The 23,968-nt window shown below is 35.5% G+C and overlaps 1 protein-coding gene across 1 annotated transcript in view; it reads left to right on the top strand.

Moving 5' to 3' along the window:
- HMGA2 (high mobility group AT-hook 2) overlaps nt 1–23,968 on the top strand; it is a 133,475-nt gene that overhangs the window by 2,974 nt on the left and 106,533 nt on the right. Inside the window, exons 2-3 of the mRNA XM_037514049.2 lie at nt 330–416; nt 10,220–10,270. Coding sequence (XP_037369946.2) covers nt 330–416; nt 10,220–10,270 — 138 coding nt within the window. The remainder of the gene's footprint in view (nt 1–329; nt 417–10,219; nt 10,271–23,968) is intronic.

Below are 23,968 nucleotides of genomic sequence, written 5' to 3'. Positions count from 1 at the left end.
AAATACATAACCATGCAAATTTTACACCTTGAAAAATGTATTTCTTTCTAGAAGAGTGACTTTGTCAACCTTTGTTATCTTTGTAGGGTTGAAATAGAATCCAGTTTTCATATGCAAAATAGAATTTCCTCTTTGAACCCTGGGATTAAAAGTACAGTTATTTCCCCTTTCTGTAAACTCTATAACCATTATCATCCATTTATGTTTGAGCTGAATGTGTTCCAACAGCTCTGCTGAGCGGCACATGCAGAAAATAGAGCTGTAGAGTCAGGGTCAGTTTCTTTCAGACATTCTTGCCACAACAGCATTTTTTTTCCCCCCACAATTAGGAGCCAACCGGTGAGCCCTCTCCTAAGAGACCCAGGGGAAGACCCAAAGGCAGCAAAAACAAGAGTCCCTCCAAAGCAGCTCAAAAGGTGAGATTTCTCAAGTCAAGCTCTCTTAACTTTCAGGCACCACAGGAACCTCCCTGTAATTTTCCCATTCCAGATCCACATCTAAGGATATGTCCCAATTGGGTAATCCAAGTTTCACTTCTTATATTTAACATTGGTAAGATTTATAAGCAGATGCTTAGTAGAAAGCAGTAATGAAGATATTACAGTGCTGATTTCAAACAGTTACCAAATAATAGGAAACTGAAACCGGGGCTGGAAGGGTGGGGGAAAAGAGTTGAAAATGTCACAATTTAGATTTTCAACAGTTTTGAAATAGTTACAAACAAATCAAAAACTATGGATTTTGCCTGATGGTGAAGTTTTTGCATTTCCTTCAAAATAATAAAGGTTGACTGATTTTGTGCCTACTTACAAACTGTTATAAGCCAAATCCCCCTATTAAAGTTGAGTACTTTGCCAAATTAATGATAATTAGAAGTAAATCCAATTATGGGATACTGAAAAAAATCTGTGAGTTTTACAGCTCTAAATGCGATGATAAAGTAATACTGTTTGCTTTTCAATAAACTTGCAATATAACATATCAGAAGCTCTCAAAAAGTCTTCCCATCAAATAATATAGAAATGCTATAAATGGAACATTATTTAAACAAATATTTGGCTTATTAATGTATATATTTGGCAGGATAGAATCCAGTCAAATGTAACTTTTAGTGTCTTTCCTAATAAATTTTAAATTGCAGTTTAACATAATTTCATGTTGGTTGTATTTGAACTAGTAGAGAGGAACTATTTCAAGTTCAATGCATTTGCAGAGAAGTGAAGGTAAATATAGAATTCCCTTTTTTTGGCTTTATGAATAAATCAGAAAAAAGTTTCTGAATTTCATTTATGAGTTTGTATATTACTAAAACAAATCTTCAAAATTCTTTTCAGTAGATTTGAGCATACCATGCACAGTATGAGTTAAAAAGGACTATATGCTCATCTTTTGGGGAATTAATGTTTTGTGTGGTTTTCTCTGTGACTCTGGACACTAACCATATTATATGTGATAGTTTTCAGGGTTGCAAAATGCCATAGCAACCAGTGATACATATAAAGTTATTTAGGGAGTAACTATGCGTTTCTGTCTGTTTTATTTTAACAGGCTTGAGCAGATTTAAAGGAACAGATTTCTAGTATATTTAAATATAACTTTCAGATTGAAAATTTAAGTGTGATTCACATTTAATCAATAAACCTTGAAGTAGCTTTAAATTACTTTGTCATTTAAAAGTGACAATGTGTAATTTGCTATTCCTAATGTGAATACTTTCTATATGTTATGTTTTACCTGGTTTATTAAATTAACTAAAAAGGACTAAATGAGCAAAGGAGGATTTTTTTCTTATGTTTCGTAAGTGTGGGATTTACTAACCTAATTTTACTCTTAACGAGATGAGAAAGGAATATCTTGTTAGGTAGTTAATAAGCATTTAAACTATAATGTAATTACTTATTATAGTATCTCTCAGGAAGAAATCTTTAAGTTTCATCATATATACAATGTTTTTAATTAAAAAAGGAAAGCAGATTATCTTTTAGATTTCACTACACTATATATTCTTTTGAATGAGTAACGAGATGCTTCCATCACCTTCTCTTCATTTTGAAAAGTTTACCACTTACAAAATCTTTATTGACAAAAGGAAAACTGAGTCTTGTGCCTAATTTACCAACTAGAGCAAAATAACAACAAAGTTGACTTCTTCCCAAATATGGTTTGATTTATTTTTAGTTACTTTAGTGATAAGCATTTACAAATGACCCTACTTGGCTATTCATTGTGTGAAAAATTTTCATGTATATGCATACATAGCCACAACTTCCATAGCAGAAGTAGGTTTTTATTTTTCCCCAAAAATTCCCTCCCTTAAATCTTTTATTCTTCCAGACATGCTTATTTCACATAATTTTATTATGAAATTTCCATTTTTAATAAAAGTGTTTAAATGTATTTACCCATAACACGACTTACATTTCTTCAGTTTCATAAGTTACCCTTCATTTAGAGAAGATAATACTCTGCAAAATAATTAATGACATTGATGGATTGTTCATGGCATGTATAAATTTAAAGTATTTTCACTTTTAAATTAGTATTTATTGAGTTGGTTACTACCCTAGATGAATATGATTATCAAACATTTATTTATCAAACATATCATAGTCTAGCAAAATAGGTTTATTAGAATTTTGAAAAGAAGTCTTCTATGGAAAAAGCTATGTTGTTCTTTATGTGTAAGAGAAATATACCCTACTAGCCTGACCAGAGTAGGTATGAGAAGTCTATGATTTGGGGTATTTATAAATCGAGACTCATCAAAATAAAAAATGACATATTTGGTAAGTATGTAGGAGGACAGAACACTAAAATTAGAGGAGATACAGTGTACACTGGATTCCTGATGAAGTTGTATGTTTAAAATTTCTTACTGCTTAGAGTTTCTTTACTTACACAGTTTGTGTTTGGACTTAGTAAATGGCCTTGGGGCTTTTGACAACAAATTGCTTGTTGGAAAATTAGCAATGTGAAACTTGACAATGCATGCAGAATTTTGTAAGACCAAATGGACAGCTACTAAATTAGCAATCACTTTGATTTTAGGCCATGTTCAATATAAAATTGATTTCTGTAATATATAAAACAAACATTTTTCAGCCACATGATTTGTTATGCTTGGAACTTTGGGAAGAGAAGGTGATTATTCTTCAATCTGCTTATATATATTCCATTATAACAAATTCCCACGGATGATCATTATGTGATAATTCTAGTCATCCCCAAGAACTCCAGTCTGAGTGCTGAAAATGTGTCCCTGAACCAGTTTTATGTTGTTACCTTAATGAAAGAAATCAGAAGTTAATGTTTTCCTGAATAAATAGTTTATCCATGTGAGTGTGTGTGTCGTGAACCTTTTAAAAAATGTTTAGTTTGAGATATACCTATGATCAGTTGTCTCTGAATTTCCCCTTTGTTTTTCTCTCATATTTGTGCTGGATGAAAATTCTTCGTATTTTTACATTTCCCATGTTTGGAGAGAAGATTAAATCTGCTTTATTTTAGATTATGTTTTTCATGTTGCTTTTTAATTACGAGATACTACTGATAGGAGTTGCCACGGATTCTCTTGTTTGAGGTCTCTAGTCAGATTCATGTAGGTTTCAAGTTAATTCTCACTCAGCTACTTTTAAGAGGAATTTTTGTTTTCTGATATTAAATTGTGTTTTAACATTAAGGCAATTGCATATAAAAAAATCTCAGGTGAGCTAGCCCTACTTCACAATGTCATAGATTTGTTTGAACTTCTTTTTGACCATGTATAATGATCAGACATAGAGTGCAATATACAGAATAAAAATATCATTTAGGTAAAGTATATACAGTTCAAATAATTCATTCAGGGTAGAAATTTTATGTATGCCATCCATTTGCACATACAAAGAAGACTTGGTATAAATTAGACACTATAAAGGCAGATTTGCACTTCTAATCACATTCCTAGAAATGTTTGTATTTTCATAAGTGTTAATCACATATTTTAGGATGGGAGAATGTGGATTTTACTTTTCATTTCAGAGAAATGTAAAAGCATAGATGCTGAAAGGGGACAATGGTTTTTTGTTTTGTTTTTCTCAGAATATAGTAGCCACAATTGAAGAGATTAGCCAAAGATATCAATATAGGTAAGTCAGGGAAAGATGGTATTGGAAGTTGTCATACAATTCCAGACTATGATTTCGTTATTACTAGCGTAATTTAGCTTGATTCCTCTGTGTTTTAGTGGGCATGTCATTTCCAGTAGGAGTCAGAGCCTTATCTAAACATACAAATGAATTTGGGCAGATGGAATTAAGTTAAAACTCAACTGTTTTTTTCCATTATCTTTGTATTTCAGACTGATCTACCTAACCAGTTGACTTTTTTGTTTTATTTCACTTTGTCAGGGATGACCAAGCCTTAATGCATTAGTAAATTCTATCTAGCAATGCTTTGAGTCATCACAGATCATGATCCAAATGTGGGAGACTGAAACACATTTGAAATAACTGCTTTTATGAAGTAACTGCTTCAAGGGACTTAGAGTTCTAATTGTCTGGAAGCTATCATTCTTCTGAACTTGCTCATCAAAAGTGCCTCATGAGTTTGACCTACAACCTGGTTCATCTTTATTTCAGTCTCAACAGATCATTTTGCTTAATATTCTGTTGCATTTCAGTTCTTTCTTGAGAATAGATAGATACTGAAGAGCATTTTATGTCAGTTAAATCATTCAGACCTTTCTTGTCTTGTTAGACCTTTCTGTAGATATCACGTTGGCACCACATAACTTGGGGCAAGCGTGGAACACTATATTTTACTATCTTCAATTCTGGAATTTTCAGTTATATATGCCAACCTAGAAAAAAAGGTGAATGGAGCACTGACTAGTTTAGGCAATCAGTTTAATACACTGAACAGTTTAAACAGCATCTTCTAATTGATTTATTGAGAAATGATGCTGTCATACTCTGTTCTCCAGGATAGTATAGGGGACAGTTTGCTCAGAAGATAACCTCTGGGATCTCTATATTATTACTATTGACTCTTTTAATTACAAAAGAGGTAGAGGCTAAGAATTAAAGGAGGAGAACCCTAGACTTTGAAAATGATAACCTTTCTTTTCATTTTAGTCTTGGGCTGAATTTAGTGTTTGTATTGGTGAAAATAGGGGACTGTAAGTAATAACATGGGAGCTGACAATAAGGGCTGCCTTGGGTAGAATGAACTATGATGGATGATAGAATTTTTATTTCCTATTAGAAAATATATTGTGATGGTAAACTTGTAACATTGAAGGCAAAATTATTGGACTTAAAATTTAGAAACCCAGAGAACAGGATTATCAAAAAGATAAAATGAGTATTACCCAATGCTTAATCTGGTCAATTAGTCCAGCTGGTTTGATGCCAGTGCACACTTTTTATATTTTTTAAAGAACAGCAGAAAGAAATAAAATGTGACTTTTTAAATTTGGGTAGCTGGCGTCATATACTCTTGGATCCAACAGATTTTAGTCTTAGTCTTAAATCTCTCTCTCTGTCTGTCTGTCTCTCTCTCTCTCTCTCTCTCTCTCCACACACACACACACACACACACACTCACACACAAATAAGGCACTGCTATCTTCAAATATTTTTCTAGGGATGTGTGTGTGTGTGTGTCTACACATGCACACAGATGCAATGAATGATCTGGACTTGGAAAGCTCTGGCTTTCATGCATTATTAAAATACATTAAAAATATGAGAGTGTTTAGAATAGCAAAAAATGAGTAGTTATCTAAATTCAGCCCAAAAGCAGAATTAGATAATTCTATTGGTTCACAATCTCAGCTCTTATCCATTCATTATAGAAAGCTTGCAAATGTTTTACTTTTACCTACTCATTTGATTTTACACTAGGAGCTTTTTTTTTAATGTATTTGCTTATGACTATTTTATTTTATTTGGGAATACCTTCCACAAGAACAAACCTTTATTGCCTTGAAATCAGATTGGGGCCTCCATTTGACTACTCACGAAGGTGGGCAGATGACTTAACTTCCCATTTGTGAAACAGGGGAAGTAATAGCTTTCCTACTTAAGCAAGATAATGCTCAGAAAAATAATTGTGGAAACTTACAGAATTGGGAGATCTTTATAAGGCTCACATTTTAAAATATAGAGGGAGAGAATAAATTCCATTTAAGTACCTATGAAATGTGGGCGTTTTTGTCAGACACTCAACATATATATTAGCTCCTTTCATCTCATGATGTAGCCTTTTGGTGTTCATTTAACAAATAAGGAAACTGATTCAGGGATGTAAACTATGTCCTAGCTAATGTTCAGCAGGAGTCACTGGTGTGCTGGCACTTGAATTCTAGTCTAATTCCCAAACTTAGGATCTTTCTGTTATCATATGTTTTCAAAAGTTTTGTGAAGTATTTGCCACAAAGTAGATTATGTTAGGACCAATAGCCTGAAAGGCAGGTTGGAAATCAGGTTTTTGAGAAGCTTTTGGAGGGCAGCTTGCTACAAACTTAAGAGATTGGAAATTTGCACCTACTACACTTAATTCCCACAGACCTCTGGTCCCCAAAGAAAATCATTTATTTTTTTTGGCTATGTCTTCAGTGTTTACAAAACATCCAGAAGTTTTCTTACTTGTTAAATAAAGGGGCTCCATGAAATGCTTTCTAAAGTCCTACCAAGCTATAGAATTCTGATGACAACAGGGAAAGAAGACGCCAGTGTTTATTTCCTTCCTTCCTTCAACAAATACGTAGCGAGCACACCTTGTGCACCTAGCATTAATGCTAAGCCCTGTTTCCAGTCCAAGGGTGCTATTTGTTGGATGAATTCCCTTCTTAAGTTAAAAATTAGTATTTAAATTAAATTAAAAATTAGTTAATTTTTTTTCCAAGTTCAGAGTACCAGGACTTCTTGGAGAAAAAAATAATCACATTTGCCATTTTATGTTCCTCCCATCCCTCATGAACTTGCATCTAGACATATTATAAAATTAAATATACAATTCTGAATCTAAATTTAAAAATATGAATGAAGACAAGCAAGGAAGAAATGACACTCTTAAGATATGATATTTGCAAATATATAGAGAGCTGGTTTGGTCTGAAAAGTCAGTTCTTAGAAATGCAGGCCTGCTTCCTCCCCCTCCCCCGACCCCTCTCCCCTATAAGCAGTAAATACTTACAAGGAATTGTGTTTCAATTATACTTGGATTTGTACAATATTTGAGACCCAAATTCCCCCATTCCTCTGGCAAAGGAAAACCAAATATACACTTACACAGTATTGCCTGTGTTGTCATATTTAAAACAAGCCCCTGAAATGCTTTTATCTTCTATTGAAAAATGCCATTCTGAAGAGCATTGAACATAGTTAAAAATATTAAAGTCAGTGTTTTCCAGTTTATGAAAACCCTGGGTCTCTGCTGACTTACAAACTAAAATCCTAACTTGTTTTGCAGCCTTTGTGAAGTTTGATCAGAATGATTAAATAATGTGGGTTTTAAAGAACAATGAAAACCTCCCAGATCGACGCCACACAGCACAGCTAATGTGTTTCTTCTAGATGTAGTCTCAGAAGAGGGTTTCAGTTTACACGTAACACTGGCCCGAAGACCAAGGAACAAGTTTGCTTTTAACAAGTCTAAGTGATAATCATGATATTTTGCCCTTTAGTTAATGGTGTGAATTTTATTTTTCAATAGGCTTTTGTAAATGAGATGCTCATTTAAAAGTCCCCTTATTTTGCAGGCCTTCTTCTCTCTTTGAGAGATTTGCTTTCTCTGACTCTGAAATGCAGTGAAACCTTTTTAGAAAACAGCTCTCTTCAACAGATTTTAGATATCCCGGATCACATCATGGCCCCTGAAACATAACAACTGTACAGAGAAAGCCTGGTGCAGCACTGTTAGCATTTAAGGTCAACAGCCTCATACTCTCAATCCTGCCTAACATCCCTGTGTTCATGAAAAAGGATTTCTACCTTCCATGTTTATGTAATTTACTACTGGCTAAACTGTACAACCTTACAGTTACTCCCAAAGATTGAATCAGACACTGCTTCTGTGTTAGAGAACTTTGTACTCATATAACTCACTATGTATGAACCAAAGGGTTTCTTAAAAGCTTGTTCTAATGTGACAAATGGCTGTAATCGAATATTGGCATTGACTGAACCGTCTATGAGATTGGACTAATTTGAAGGAAAACTTTCCCTTTGAGTGTCTACCTGTTTAGGCGTGAAAGAACTTGTACTGAGCATTTCATTCACAGTGGGCACCCCACTTCTCACGAGAGGTGTTATCTCCCTTTCACACCAAATTAAGATTTTTCGGGGGCCTGCCCAAAGTCATAAAGCAAAAATGACAGGGCAGCGATTTGATCTAAACTTTCCAAAGTAGAGATTGTTCCTCTCAGGACATCTCCCTCTCTTCTCGAGACAACACTGGGAAGAGGGTGTGATTTGATTCACTGGTACTCCTGGCTTTCACTTAATTTAATTCATGCCTTTATGACCGAGGGTAAAATGATGCTGCTAATCCCTGAGAATAAATGATTCCTTTGTGGAACCATTCAAAAGTAGTAAACATCAATTCCTAGGGCCAAAATCTGATGGTTAGATGGCTCACCTAAAGGCTTTCTTTTTGTTCTGGTAAATTCCTGAGTCAGTGACAGTTTTAGTTAACTAAAATATCTCCCTCTGGTAGCAAATGTATTTACACGCAGGAGAAGCAGCATTGTTAGGGTTGGAACTGATTCTTAGAATCCCTGATCTGCCACTTGCTGGCTTCATGTGTGACCCTGAGTGATGTTCCTCACGAGTCTAGCATATTGTTGCCCATTTGCAAAAAAAAAAAGAGAAATAGTACTACCTTCCTTATAATGCTATTGTAAAGGTTAAAATGATTCATATAAATGACTTAGCCTAGTGCTGGGGTATTTTAGGTGCGTGGTTATATGTGAATGAACTTTACAATTCTATTGAGTGGGTTAATACATGGAACCTGTTGGATACTAATGCAGGTCACTGTGATATTTAGTGAGAAATCAAAATGATCCACATATGTTATCGATCATCTATCTCCATTTATTCTTAGGTAGACTGAAGAAGGAGAGGCGCCTCATTCAGCAGTGTAGACAGTTACAATGGGTAACTTTAGCATCATTAAACCAAGTACCTACTGGCTGTCAACCCAAGTAACAAAAAGAAAAAAGCAGAACAAGTTATCCTAGCTCAGGTTACCTTTATTTTTGTATTTAGATAGCTTTGGGATGATTCATATCCACAGGACAGTATATATTTTTTATTTATCCCAAAAAGTATAAATATATGTTTTTAGAGAAGATGTATGTATTGGTATATTTGGGGATTGGGTGGATGTTGATAAACATGGAAATTATAGGTAATGTTAAAATTTGATTCAAAAGAGAAAAAATAACTAACATCAGAAAAAACTTCTATGAAGCAAAGCAATAAAGGAAATTCTCCAGGTAATTAGAAATATAATCATGTCAGATATGTGTTGAGTGTTAAGTTATTATTAATAATGTAGATTTTTTTATGAGTTGTTACTTTTAGCATCCATAGTTTCCATCTCATAGAGAAATATCAGTGATTTCTGCTAGTATTTTTACTTTATGTTTTAGGTGACCTCATAAAAAAGGTGATTGTTTTTGGCAAGTAATAGGAATTTAACTATGTAGAAGTATGACATTGTTTTTTTTAAATTTTAATTCTTTTTTGCACTTATATTTGCTTTTAACTTGCAAGATAGGTAGAAGTGCTTTGTAAATTATAGTGCAATATATCAATACTATTTTTTGTAGTATTTTATAGCTTTATTTGTGACATGGAAAGAAAATCATCATTTGTGAAATAACTCGTTTTCTAAAATGCTAATTTATACAATTATGGATATGGGGGGGGGTTGGTTGGTTTTAGACAGATATAAAAGCAAAATAGTTTTTTAAAACCTTCTCATGCATTTGAAAGATCACCCCAGGTGTCTTTTAGGGTGAGGGTGGCATTGATCTTTACACCATGCTATGAAATACAGGCAAGAAAAATCTATTCAAAAATGGAGATGATGAACCTTAAAAGAGAAAGCCATTTGAAAGCAATCTTGATAACTCATGTGTAAACCAGAAAGTTCCTTCTTGAAAAGTGTTCCCTTTATAAATAATGTGAGGTAGGAAATGATATGACTTCCTTTTTTCATTTTGCAGAAAGCAGAAGCTACTGGAGAAAAACGACCAAGAGGCAGACCTAGGAAATGGGTGAGTAATGAGACATACTTTCTATTATTTTTTTATAAGGACATATTTGTTTCTTTGAATGGAAATAACTTTTATTCTCCTGATTACATGCATTTCTAACTTTGGTTTGATGCATCTTTGAAGGGGTTAAGGCCAGAGACAGATTGATCACCACTCCTTCCATTAGGTTCCAGAAGTTTACTCAGAACTCTATTCTTTCCTGGAGGCGGCTCCTTTTTCTATCTTATCAACATGAAAAGAGTCTCCACCTTCCTTCAAGTGGGTAACAATGAGATGACTTGTTCAGTGGGTCGAGTAACTAAGGTTAAAGGGTATTATGAAACCTTGTGAATTGATTACAAATAGTGATAAAAGCAGATGAAATGTGTATGAGATAACTTAACATTTTCTTCTCTCTGCCTCATCTCCTTCACTCTCTTGTGTTTCCTCCATGGCTTAACTTCAGACACCTCTTTTTTCTAAGTGGTTCATGTTTTTTTTCCACACTGACTATGTTCAGTAACTAGATTTTAATTCCAGTTTCCTTGCTTCTCTTAGCAGTCATTTTCTAATGACATTAGAGACATCGGCGTTGCTGCAAGCGCTCTTGATGCCATAGGCAATGATCCTGTGCAGATCTTTTAGAGGCCAGAAATTCAGTGATTGCTGAAGAGCTTTGATAATGTTACCACTCAAAACTTGTTCTCTTTGCCTTGACTCTACCCATGTTCTTCTGGTCTGCCTTTTCCATTGACAGAGGAGAAGGGTCTTAAAAATGAATAAAGCCATTTCTCAAGATGATAGCATCCTCTCTTTTCAGTATTGTCTACAATGGGATCTTTGACTTTCCTTTTATCACTTTCTGATTTATTCTTCATGTTCTTTTTTTCCTTCAACTTTCTTTGCTGTTATGCTGAAATGTAATTTCTTGTAGTTTGCCATTCCTTTCTCTTCAACAGTTCTGCCTCACTTTCTGTTTATACTTTGGTATTGCCTTTTACTTAATTTGTTCATCTTGTATTTTTTCCCCTCTGTTCAGCATGTGTTGGGATTAGATTTCTTAGCACAAGGAAATGAAGATGATCTTTAGATTAAAAACATCACAGTGTTACAGTGTAGTCTTAAAGTAGGAGCTTTCATTCAGCCTTCTGGTCAGTAAATGGATTTTTTCCAAACCAGGTGATGATAATATAGACTATGTTTGACTGCCTTTAATTTTAGGGAAAACACTTCCTATTAAGGCTACTTCTTCCTTCCTAGAAAGTCCTGGCCATTAAAATATCCTTCCATCTGACTCCCTGTAGCTTCTGCTTACACCCCCTGGGCCTTCCTCCTGTGACTATGCAGAGTAATTGTTTTCACTTTTGATGGTAACCCTTCAAATATTTGAAAATAATTAGCCCATACCCTTTGCTCTCTTTCCTTGGTGACTATTTCCTCAGTGACTCTCTCCAATCCTTTCCATTTTTTCCCCATAAAGAAACTTTGTTATTCTCTTCTGAATGTTTGGTTTTTACTCTTTTGAAATATACTGCCCAGTACTAAGTATCATATTCCAGGTGTAGGCATTATAACCAGTAGGTTTATCACCTCCCTTGTTACATGTATTATTCAGTTACCTGCTCCTTAACCAACCACGCAAACATTTAATAAGAAGAATCCCAAAACAGTTCTTTTATTATGTTCACGCATTCTTTGGATCAGGAGCATGGACAGGGCATAGCAGAAGGGCTGTCTGCTTCAGGATGTATGGACTCTCAACCAGGAAGACTCAAGCAGCTGGGGCTTGAGGTCTAGGATCTGGTGTTTTTGCAGAACTGGCTTGAAGACTGTTTGCCTCTGGGAACATCCAGCACGTGGTCTTTCTAGTTTGGTGGTCTGAGCGTAGTCAGCCTTCTGATTCCACTCATAGTATTCTGGCAAATGAGGAGGAAGCAGAAGCAAGGTTTTTGGTTTTTGTTTTGGTTCTTTTTTTTACTTAATCTGGGAAATCAAAAGGCTCTACTTTCATTATACTCTAGTGGGCACACTGTTGAGTATGTTGATATTGTTATGCATACTGCCAATTTTTAAACATCAGAACTTTGAAAAGACATCTATTCCATCAGATTAATCCATAAAAAAGACCTGTATAAGCTTTCTTATAGGAGACATAATAGAAAATAGATAAGTAATTTGAAGTAATGAGGTAAATGTTCAATGACATGAAATACATTGTAAGCAAGTGCAACGAAAATTAACCAGCAAGACAGCTTGCATCAGGAATGCCCCCCAGTTTAAAGTGGACAAAATGTTGATGATACACTTAAATATTATGAAATGATTACCGTGGTAGCTCCTGTTAATGCCTCCATTATTTTACATAATTACAATTTTTCTATGGTGAGAATTACTCTCTTAGCAACTTTCAAGTACTATATATATAATACAGTACTATTAGCTATAATTATCACACTGTACATTACATCCCCAAACTCAGTCACATTATAACTAAAAGTTTGTACCTTTTGAGCAACATCACCCTATTTCCCCCATACCCCAGGTCTTGTAAATCACTATCCTACTCTTTATTTCTAGGAGCTTCACTTTTTCAGATTACATACATTAAGTGATACACCCTATTTGTCTTTCTCTGACATAATAATGTCCATAGGGTCCTTCATGTTATCACAAATAGCAGGTTTCCTTCTTTCTCATGGGTGAGTAATATTCCAGTGTACCTGTGTGTTTGTGTGTGTGTGTGTACATGTGTATACTATACCTTTGTCCTTTCGTGTATAGATGGACCTTTAGTTTGTTCCCCTTGAACTATCCTATACTGTTCATCATTTAACTTCTGTCATGTTATTGTCTTCTCAAAAACTTTACATGACTCCAGAACTAGACACTGACTTAATTTCAACTTGCATAGCACTTTGAGGTCCTAGAGTTTATACCCACCTATTGCCATAGTTTTATTTTCCCTCACTCATCCTCACATAGCTAATGTTTCAGCCAAGCTATAATAAAATATGGGATAATTAAGGGATCTATATAATTTTTCTCAAAGAATTCTTCTCTCATAATTTGAGGGAGTTCTGGATTCCAGGCATACGCTCTTCATGCTTGATAAGAGTCCGATGTGAGGAGTCCACCACAGAAACCCTGACCCTTGCCTACTGGGACTAACTGAGCAGTCTTCATTGACTATAGTGGTTTCTCATTTTTATTGGCTAGAGGAGTGGAAAATAATGTGTTGTGAATTGTTTTAAGTCCCTGATTTGGTCCCCAAAGAAGAGTTGCTCTGCTTAGAAGAGGAAATAAAAGGAAATTGTATATTTTTTCTAGACAGTGTGCTTCTTCTTTGGTTGTATATGTTCTATTGGGTAGAGTGTGCCTCCAGCCACAGAAAGGCATTCAGTTCAGTGACATCTTTTGCTGGAAAACTTGTACTAAAGAAGAAATATTATTGCATTTTCCATAGGAAATGGGCTTGTGCTTTAGAGTAATTTCATTTCTTTCCAATAATGTCATTCACTGATTTCCTTGTATTAGAAATACATTTTTTATTTACTAGGTCAATGGACTAAAAACCAAATTTCTTCCCTTTTATTCTTGTTTTTAATTTTTTTGTTTCAGAGTTATTTTACCTTTAAAGATATGTCCTGTAACTCTTACAGTGTCAAGTAACAGACCTGAGGGAAAAAAATAAAGCAACTTATGATATAACCTTTTCACCTGATATAACTGAAACTGGTAGTTGGTAGGTTATTCAAAAGTTTGTAGATTTAGGAGAAAAAGTTGCTTCTTTGGGGGATGTATTGTTGGCTAATACAATGAGGACATTAACTAAATTTTGGTTAAGAACACTTCTATGGTTTATTTTTTCCCCCCTTCATATTTTTTTCTTTTGTCCAGTTTGAATTAGATTTCAGATCTAATCTGGACTTTTATTTGTGTGTGTGTGTTATGGGAGTGGGTATATGAAGGAAGTGAGCTCTAAAGAAAGAAATAGGACATAACTTTTCTTCTGGTCTTATAGCTGGGAGCTCAGGATCTGGATTCAGATGGATTGTGTTTACATTCTGGCCCATCATTTTACTAAGTATGGAATCTTGTGAAATTTACATGACCTTTTCAAGGATCAATTTTCTTCATTTTTAATAAGGTAGTAAGAATGGTACATTTTTCATAAAGCTGTGACGATTAAATAATACTTTGAAAGGGCTTAGTAAAAGACATGGAACATAGTAAGTGCTCAATAAATCTTAGGAATTATAATTAATTCCACCATACACTTTCATATAGATATCACCAGTGACCTAAACCTGATTATATTATGCTACCAGTGGAGTGATGTGACAGTTTTGTGTCAAATAACCAAGAACACTTGGAGGTATCATTACGTCTTCATTGTATCTATGCAGAATATCATTAAATTTAAGAACTCCTTATAAATAACATTAAAGTGCATTTTAAATCTATTTGCAAGTAAGGGGAAATTTTTACATTGCTGCTGATAAGCCTTTCTTCTAATTGTAAAGATTTGGTGTCATGTTTTGATGATCAATTTGAAAAGTAGTATTTCTGATATTTATCTCAATATGCACAAGCAGAGATATGCTGATTACTCAGAACTTCTATAGAATTCCATTACACAGTCCTTCTACCAATTGAAACTAGATTTTAAATATTTGCATTTCTCAATTTTTTCCTAGGAAAGGATCTCAGTACTTAGCTGATGTGCTTTAAAGAGTGGAGCTGAGGCTCAAAAACACAAAGAAATAACAACCTTACTAGAAACTTCTCTGTCTAGATATTGCCTAGTGCTTGTGGGTGAAAAAGAAGCAAGGACTAGATAAAAAAAGAATATGTTTTTAGGTGTTTTGTTTTCAAAATTCAAAATGAACTCCCCAATGTTAATTAATGGTTTTAAAAGGAAAATGATGATTCTGGAGATACTGAGATTGACCTACAAGTTGACCCAAGAACCAGATGCTGAAACTGAACTTCAATTGGTTACTAGAAAGTTACTAACAAACCCCAGCTGTTTCCTTGGGCTGATTTTCTCTGTCTTTGGTAATGGGGTGTGTGCAGTGCGTCATTTTAAAAATATGCATTTCCATTCCATCTCCTTTGGAGGGGGCAGTTGTCTCTTATTAAAAAGCTTGTATACACAAGCAAGTGAGGTAATATCATTTTGAGGATTCTAGATAGGCAACAAGGGTTATTTTGTTTTTCGTAAGTTTGTAGAAATCTAGAAACTTAATGATAGTTTCAAGGTCAAGTAAGGGAACTAAATCAGAATAAAACCCATTACAACTAGACTGATTGAAACTCTATGGATCTCTTCTGGAGACCCCAAGCATTAATGTATTGAGGAAGCTGAAAATTTAATTGAAGTTGTAAAATTAGGTTTTCAGATGTTTGTTAATTTTTTTTTACTTTTATCATTTATAATTTTATACTAGTTTTGCTTAAACTAAGCTGTAACTTCGATGTTTATGAAGGAATATTCAGTGATGGATATTGAAGCTAATTTTTTCACTGGAGTTGAAAGAAAAGAAATGACTCTGATATTGCACCAAAAACTGTCAATAGCATGTTTGAAGGATAAAGCCATTTTTTTTTTTTTTTTGCTGTAAAACATGGGAGATGCTCCCTCTGAACCACATGAGTTTTTGATCAGTAATTAAAACATGAATTATCTGGTGCATAAAGTGTGTTCAAAATTTGTAAGCAATATTTTCTGCAACTATCTCTTCCTTTGCAATATCTTATAATAAAAACAAAGTACTTTCTAAACCCTCAGAGAACATTGTGGGGGAGAAAAGTTCCTTAACAGTTCATTGCAAAATTTGCTAAAGTTATTGTTCAAAATTGCAAGCTGAAATGTAAAATCATTAATAAATCATACCTAGAGGCAAGCATTAGATTTGATCATTAATATTTTGATTCAAGATTAACCTCTCTTTTGCTTGTTTGAATAATGAAGCACTATTCTTTATTATTCTGTTAGTCAAAGTCTTTAAAAAAGAAACTGATGATAATCTATGCTGCTTAGTCATCCAGTTCAGTTTGGTGTGTCAACTTCTACCAGATCCGGATCATCAGGATTACAAACACATCAACCTTAGGGTCCAGTGCTCAAGGGACACAATAGCAATGTGATCTAATTAAACTGTAATAAAGAGAGGAGATGTCTTTCTCCCATTGGTGGTTTAGTGGCAAATTATAGACAGGAGTTAGTGCAAATAAATGTCCTGTTTCTCTACACAAAATAATCAGATCAGTGCAATTTTGGCCAGAATAGTTGTCTCACTTTTAAAGACAGGTTACTGAGGAATCCCAATGACTGTTTTATACAATAGTAAATATATTTAAGACAGGGATCCAATTTCAAGACCCTCTTGTTTATGACTTTCTATTTGTCTCAACATTAGTAGGTAAAGTCTTCTGCCAGAATTATGTGTCTAGCCCTGTGCTTGGCCCTGGGGACATGGCAGTCAACAAAACTGATGGCAGCTGCCTTTGGGGTGCTGGCAGTCTGGGGGGCCAAAAAAGGAAAACTGATACCAGTCATCAGATTGCTTTGTGCTTTGTATATTGTGAGGCAATAGAATTAAATTCCAATTTTCAAGTATTTTTTAGCTCTTTAGAACTTAAGAGTTCTTCCACAGAAATGATTATATTCTTTTCCAAATCTCAATAACACCCTATATCATTATTTGAATTTAGTTGTCTATATGATTCATGAGTTGTACTAATGGGCTTGGGGTTACATACTTTACCATTGCCACAGCATATATGCCTATCAGTGTGAAAAATATCAAAAGAGTGAGTCAAATTTTATCTAGGTAAGATGGGTTTAGAAAGACTGTTTTGTGAGAATCAAATATGAAGTCATCAAAAATCTGCATTCGGCCTGTACCAAACTCTCCATAGGCCATCATTGTGGTCAGTACAGTTCAGACCCATCATCACAAGACTTCCATATTGTTTTTAGTGTATATAAAGCAACGCCATTGAATTTTTATTTTCCATTGGTGAATATGGATTTGAATCACATTTTTTTTTTGGCTTTTTTATCTAATGATCTATGTCTTCAAAGAGGCTGCACAAAGGTTAAAGTACAACCTGTGGGTATGGAAGCCTTGTTTGTCATAATTGCGAAGTCCAGCTTACACCCTTTCCCGCCAGGTGAGCTGTGGCCACTATGGCCCAGGCCACGCAGACTCTGAATGTCTTGCCTGATATTCGTGTTTCCCTCTCCCCATTCCAGGAAATAGCTTTCTGCTTTCCAAATTAGACTTAGTGCTATACCTGAAAATAATTTTCGTCACAGTTTCGGATCGGAAAAACAGAAGAGAGCTTTGTTGGCAATATCTCACAAAGTAATATTCTAAGATAGCTTAGAATATTATATTTTTTTCTATAAGACACATTTTAATTGCCTGTCTCCCATCTTTTTCCTCCTAATTTTATTTTATACTAGCATAAAACTAAAAGGAGAAAATTAGTTAATATCAACAATTGCATTTGTTGCTTTGACTTCTTTCAAGGGCGTTCTGAAGCACTTAAAGTGACATGTAAAGAAGTGGGTGCACATGTGGGGGGTCTTGGAAAGGAGCACTCTTGGAAATCTACTGTCCTGGGTTTATGTCTCTACAGGAGTAGGGACTTCACAATTGGGATAACATAGATAGTGATTTGCAACTTAAAAATTTAAGCATTAACATTATCAATAAAGGAAGTGCAGGTTAGCCACGTTTCCAGACAATCCGAATGTTTTCAGTCTTAAGCTCACCCTATTATAGGAAGCACCCGAGCCCAGGGAGGTGAGAGAATTAACCCTAAGTGGGGGAACAAGGAGTAATAATATTACAGGTGATAATGCTCTGTTTTTCAGACTTTTATCATTTCCTGTTCATCTTGATTCTAGTGTCAGAGAAGAGATCTATCACCCAGTTTGTCATTTTACAGAATCTCAGAGCCTACATTTTCTTCCCTGCCATAATTCTCTGAGAATGTTAATGTTCTTTAAATTCCCCCGATGGAAATATGGAGCCAGGCAGTGCACCATCCTCTGTTACTGGATCTGTGGGTAGAGTCTCCATCCCTGTGGTCCCCTGTTGACTTGAGAGACTGATGTGCACCTTAGGAGTTAAGTGGAAAGGATGAAAAGACAGTGTATGATAATGCTATCCTTTCTATAACGTTTTCATTCTCCCGTGCTCTCACTTAATTTCTGATTTCTCTTTTTGGAGTAAGTATAAGTTTGATTTTGCATTTCTTCTTTCTTGTCTTTGGATCATATATTCAACAAAAATGAACGCATCCCTACCCCAGGTTCTCCCCCTTATAATTGCTGTCATAGCAATGGTATAGAATTTAACAAAGTTCTGTTTGGATTTCCCAAGAGTGCTCGTTTCCACGCTTTCAGTCCAAGGCAATGGTGGGTCTTGTGGGGGGTTGTTTCTTTTTTTGTTTTTGTTTTTCCTTTTTTCTTTTAGCAATGTTCTTCTTCCAGCAGTAGCTTACTTTTCATCTGGACATTAACATTTATCTATGAATCAGTCAAGCTTAGAATTTTGTGCATTGCTTTACAGGCCATTTAAGTAGGTGATGACTACACAAAACCATTTAGAACCCATCATTTTATAAACAGTAAAAATGGTGTCTTTATCTAATACACAGTCATCATCTGTTTTGCTGGTAAATCAATAATATAAGTGGACATCACCTGAGATCTTTTTCCGTTGTTAACACCTACGGGTCCTGCTGCATTGCTGAGCCCCTTCTTACAGTTTCCTTATGGTTCATAAAGAACCAGTTCATGCCACACTCCATTGTATCACGTTATTTCCTGCTATGATAAAGCAAGTGGGTTTATGCACATCATGGGATTAATAGGATGTAGAATGGGGCAGGAGTGGGCCATATGAACATGATAACAATAGGAAGTATTCCCTTGTGACTGGAAGTTTTTGCTAAAAAGAGTTTTCTCTCCAGGATTATTATAATGTGGTGGTGTGTATTTATCATGACTATTTGTTATTCTTTTAACTAAACATGTTACAATAAATATGTATGCCCCCATTTGAAAAGCTGATATTTTATATCCATAAGGCAAAGACAACCTTTAAATTCTGTGTGAAAATTTAGGTACTTTATTTTATAGTTTTATCTTTCTGTGAATTTCTGGAGCCTGAGGGAATATTTACATTAATTTACTTGAAGTCTTGAAACTCTCTTTGGTAAGAAAATCTCCTCATAGATGTGAAAAACTACTCTAGGAAGGAAAGTACGTGAGCACCTTAGAATGGTGTGAAGGTTTAATCACCCTTTCTGTGGCAGGAGGGTCTCCACACATTCAACCTGAATTTTTCCTTATATGGTTTTCAATCCGTTTCCTCGTGTCATGTTCTTAATGGCGATAGAGAACATCTGGTGTGTCCCCCTTCAAAATATATCTTCCTAGTTGGGTAACACAAAATGTAAACACTTTGGGTCTTCACAGATCTGGGGTTGAATCTGGGCCTTATCAGATACTAGCCTCATGCTATTATTTATTTATTTTTTTAAAAGTTTATTTATTTATACAAGAACTGGGGTATAAGCCAGATGTGTGGGAGGGTGAGAGGATTCACTAGAGACAGAGTGGGGAACAGAACAGGCAGACTGAGTGACATACACTGCTGAGGGGAGCAGCAGGCAAGGCAGGAGAGGTCCGCTGTGCCATGTAGGTATCTTAACCGGCCAGCCGGGATCTAACCCGCACTGCAGAGGCTGCATACAGCTTCACAGTGCTGTGCTCAACTGCCTCATGCTGTTTTAACCTTTCTGAGCCTGACTTGTCTTTGGTGAAATGAGGTGAATAACCCCTCCTTTGCAGTTTTAGCTAACAGTATCCCATTCCTAGTGCATGTGAAAAAATATAATACCTTGTATCATTATTTAAACCTGTGAGAATTTATTAAGTCATCTTCCATGATGACTTTCCCAGCTCTTTCATGCCTTGTTTTTCTAATCTGCTAATTATGTTTTTAAATGACACTTCAAATGGTTCGGCATATGGAACAGTAAGTTTTCAGTAAAAGATGTAGCTGACATACTTTCTGACTAGCTGTGTGACTTTGGATAAATCAGTTAACATCCGTGAGCTACAATGAAGATAATAATTATGATACAAATTTGTGCCTTTCTCTCTGGGTTATAGTGGGTAGTGAGGATAGCATAAAATAATTTATATGTTACACAGAAACATATAATCATAAGATAATAGCAGTAAATATATTCAGGAATTGAAATGTAGTACTTTACGATAGGGTGAATGAAATGGATTTTGTTATTTACATAACTTTTGACTTAAGCATTAAAACACAGGTCACTGTATTATCTCTCCCTTGTCAACTACATAGCAATTATGAAGCATTTGTTCTTTTTCCAAATCCATTTTCACCTGCTCCTGTGGTTGGCAGGCTAAAACTGACTACTTTTTTTTTTTTTAATTTTATTTTTATATTCCCCATACAATTGCAACCCTCCTATTTTGACCCCAATCTCTCCTTACCCCACACCCCCATAGTGTGTCTCTGGTTCATAGTTGTTTGTTGATTTTGATTTTTTCTTTCTTATAGTTATTCTTTTTCCTGGTCCCTTATTTAGGTTTTCTAGATTCCTGCTATGAGTGAGACCATCCGGTGTTTTTCTTTTCTTTCTGGCTTATTTTGCTGAGCATGATCCCTTCCACCTCTATCCATGCTGCTGCAAATTGCATGTGTTTATCTTTTTTGAAGGCTGAGTAATATTCCATTGTGTTATATGTACCTCATCTTCTTGATCCAGTCATCTATTTTTGGGCATTTGGGTTGTTTCCAAAGCTTAGCTATTGTAAATAGTGCTGCTATAAACATGGGGGGGAGGGGTAAGTGCTCTTTGGAATTAATGTTTCTGTGTCCTTTGGGTAAATACCTAGGAGTGGAATTGCTGGATCATATGGAAGCTCTATCTTTAATAGGTTGAGGAATCTCCACACAACTTTCCATAGTGGTTGGCCCTAAAACTGACAACTTTCAATATATTACAGACATATATTCAAATAGTTACAACATTAAAGATATTGAGTCTATGTGCAGAATATGGGTTAAGTTCATCTGGAGGGCTGGGTAAAGTTAGGAGACGACTAGTGGTCTAAGTGAGTATAAAGAGGTCAAGTGAGCCAGGAGTTGTGATGAACAGAAGAGATTTCTCCTGTGATGGACAAAAAAGGAGAAAATTACAACCCTGCATTTTATAATAAGTGTTGCCACAATCCAGACAGGAGAATGGTGTAATCAAAATAGATTTTAGGAATAGGGAACTTTGATTAGGACATTGGTTTGGCTAAGTATGGACGTGACCTTGGAGGCTGCAGTGGGTTTCAGACAGCAGAGGACAAGTGACTCAGTGTACAGGGACACCTTGTAGAGAAAGATTGGGCTCCCAGGGCAGCGTGTAGTGAACTGACAACGTAATGGTAGAGAAGATCAGTGGGAAAGTCGAAGACTATTTACATGGACTGTTGGTTTTGTTTTTCAAGTTTATGGAATATAAAATTAGTTTGTAGAAACAGAACCTTTCCCCTATTTTTGTTAATATTAATCTTATGGTTGTGTTGCCTCAATTCAATTTGGTCTCATGCTTAACAATGGGGTTGAAAGTATTTAGGTTTGGGTAGTGGAGAATAGAATGTGATTAAATACTCCTCTTGCTTGCTTTGCACATTTCTATGTTCTAATGAAAATTTCCACAGTGATCGAACTGCCTGTTTGGGTTGTGCATGCTGCTTTCCTGGGGCTCTTTCCTTCATGGCTGTCTGTGACCTTAGCCATTGAATCATGTAGTCGTTTTTGGCCTCTGAAGTCGGTGATTCTAAGTGGGCAGAGTGGTAGTGTGATGTCATGTCTGGGGCATGAGCTGGTACCTTCACTACACACAGGTCCCTCCCTTCCTGGTCTGCTAGCTCAATACACAGTGCTTGGCAGATATCGAGTGCTCAATAAATTTAGTTTGCTTTTCCTGTCTCTCTCGGCATTCCAAGTAGGAACATCCAAATTGGAGATGCCACCTCAGCATCAGTTCCCCAATTAAACTCCAGAGTGAAAACCAAAGCAGAGTGAGGGAATGCAATTCCAAACTCTATAATGAACCTAGGAGAGATGACTACACCAGGTTTACAGCTCGGCTTCCCTTGCTCATGAATCATGATAATTTCTCTTATAGTATTAATGAGTTTTTATTTAATGCAAAGTTGATCAGCTCTTTGTAATATTGTGACATTTGAAAGTATCATTAATAAAATAGCTGATGGGGGCACATATTTTGAGATAGTTACTTTCCTATCAATATTGTTTGAATTTTATTGACTTCTCCTCTGCCCCCATCCCCTGAAAAAATCAGAAGGAACTCCCTCACCATTTTCTCCAAATTTCTAGATAAGTAGAACATCAAGCTAGAAAGGAACCTTTTGAGAACCTTACTATTTTTTTAAATAATAAAAAATTAGGCTTCATTCTTTCTCCCTTACCTCAAATTCTAGAAAATATATTCTTGTCTTTCTTTTTAATTGAGATCATTGTAGAATCATCTGTAGTTATAAGAAATTATGCAGAAAAAAGTCCCTTGGAAACTTACTCAGTTTCCCCTCCATGGTGACATTTTGTAAAACATTTTGGATAATATCTCAACTAGAATATTGACATGGTTACAATCCACCCATCCTTTTCCGATTTCCCCAGTTTTGCATATATTCATGGGTATGTATTCCGTTCAATAACTTTTTACCTCCAGTATAGATACCTGCATGCACTACAGGTATTACCTTTTAAGACTCGGAGTTGCTTGAGAATTTTCAACACATCCAGTGATGGCAGATAGTAAGATGTGTTTTCTCCTCTAAATACACAAGAACTTTTCATGGGTGTAGGAGGGTGGAGAGTGGAAATCTGGCCCACAGTTCCTGTTTGTGGCTGTGCAGTTACTCTTTCACATTCCCTCATTAGAAAGCACTGGGGGCCCAGGCAGGATCATAGGTGGGCTTGGCACACAGCTAACTACTTGCCTGGAGTAACTTATGCTTTTGTACTGTGTTAAGAGTTCTGCCAATTTCAGAGGCCAAGAAGCAAAGAGTTGGCCTAGGAGTGTTAACACACCTGCTTTTCCTGAGGCCACATACAACAGGCTGATTTGAGTACCTGTTTGCCCTCTTGGGATGTATTGAAACATGTCTCCAGAGCACTGACGTCATAAATAAATACTTTTCCCCCCTAGAAATTCACTTCACAGAGATTTTAAATATCCACAAGGACAGATAATCATTGAGAAAATGTCCTGTTAAGTATCCTTGGGTTATCTGTCCCAGTCTCTACAAAGAACTATAGTAGTATACTGTCATCATGTTACTTTTAGGAATATTCACATTTGAGAATGTCACCATAGCACTAAATTCTCCAGTTAAAAAAGAAATTGCAAGCATCAGTCACACACACACACACACACACACACACACACACGCACAAAGCAAAGCTGTGCTGAGGTTCAAACACTTGACTGATGATCAGGTTGCTTCACCAGCTCATCTCAATCCTGTTCTACAGTCTGCGAAAAACCAGGTTTGCAAATAGCTCAAACTGGAAATATTAAATTTGAAAATGACAAAGGTCTATTGTATTCCACTCTTCACTCCTAGGATCTGAATAT

This window comes from Talpa occidentalis, unplaced genomic scaffold, assembly GCF_014898055.3.
Source record: "Talpa occidentalis isolate TD23 unplaced genomic scaffold, MPIMG_talOcc4v2.1 talOcc4.16, whole genome shotgun sequence".
In the NCBI taxonomy this organism is placed as follows: domain Eukaryota; kingdom Metazoa; phylum Chordata; class Mammalia; order Eulipotyphla; family Talpidae; genus Talpa; species Talpa occidentalis.
This window is presented reverse-complemented; position numbering and strand designations above follow the sequence as displayed.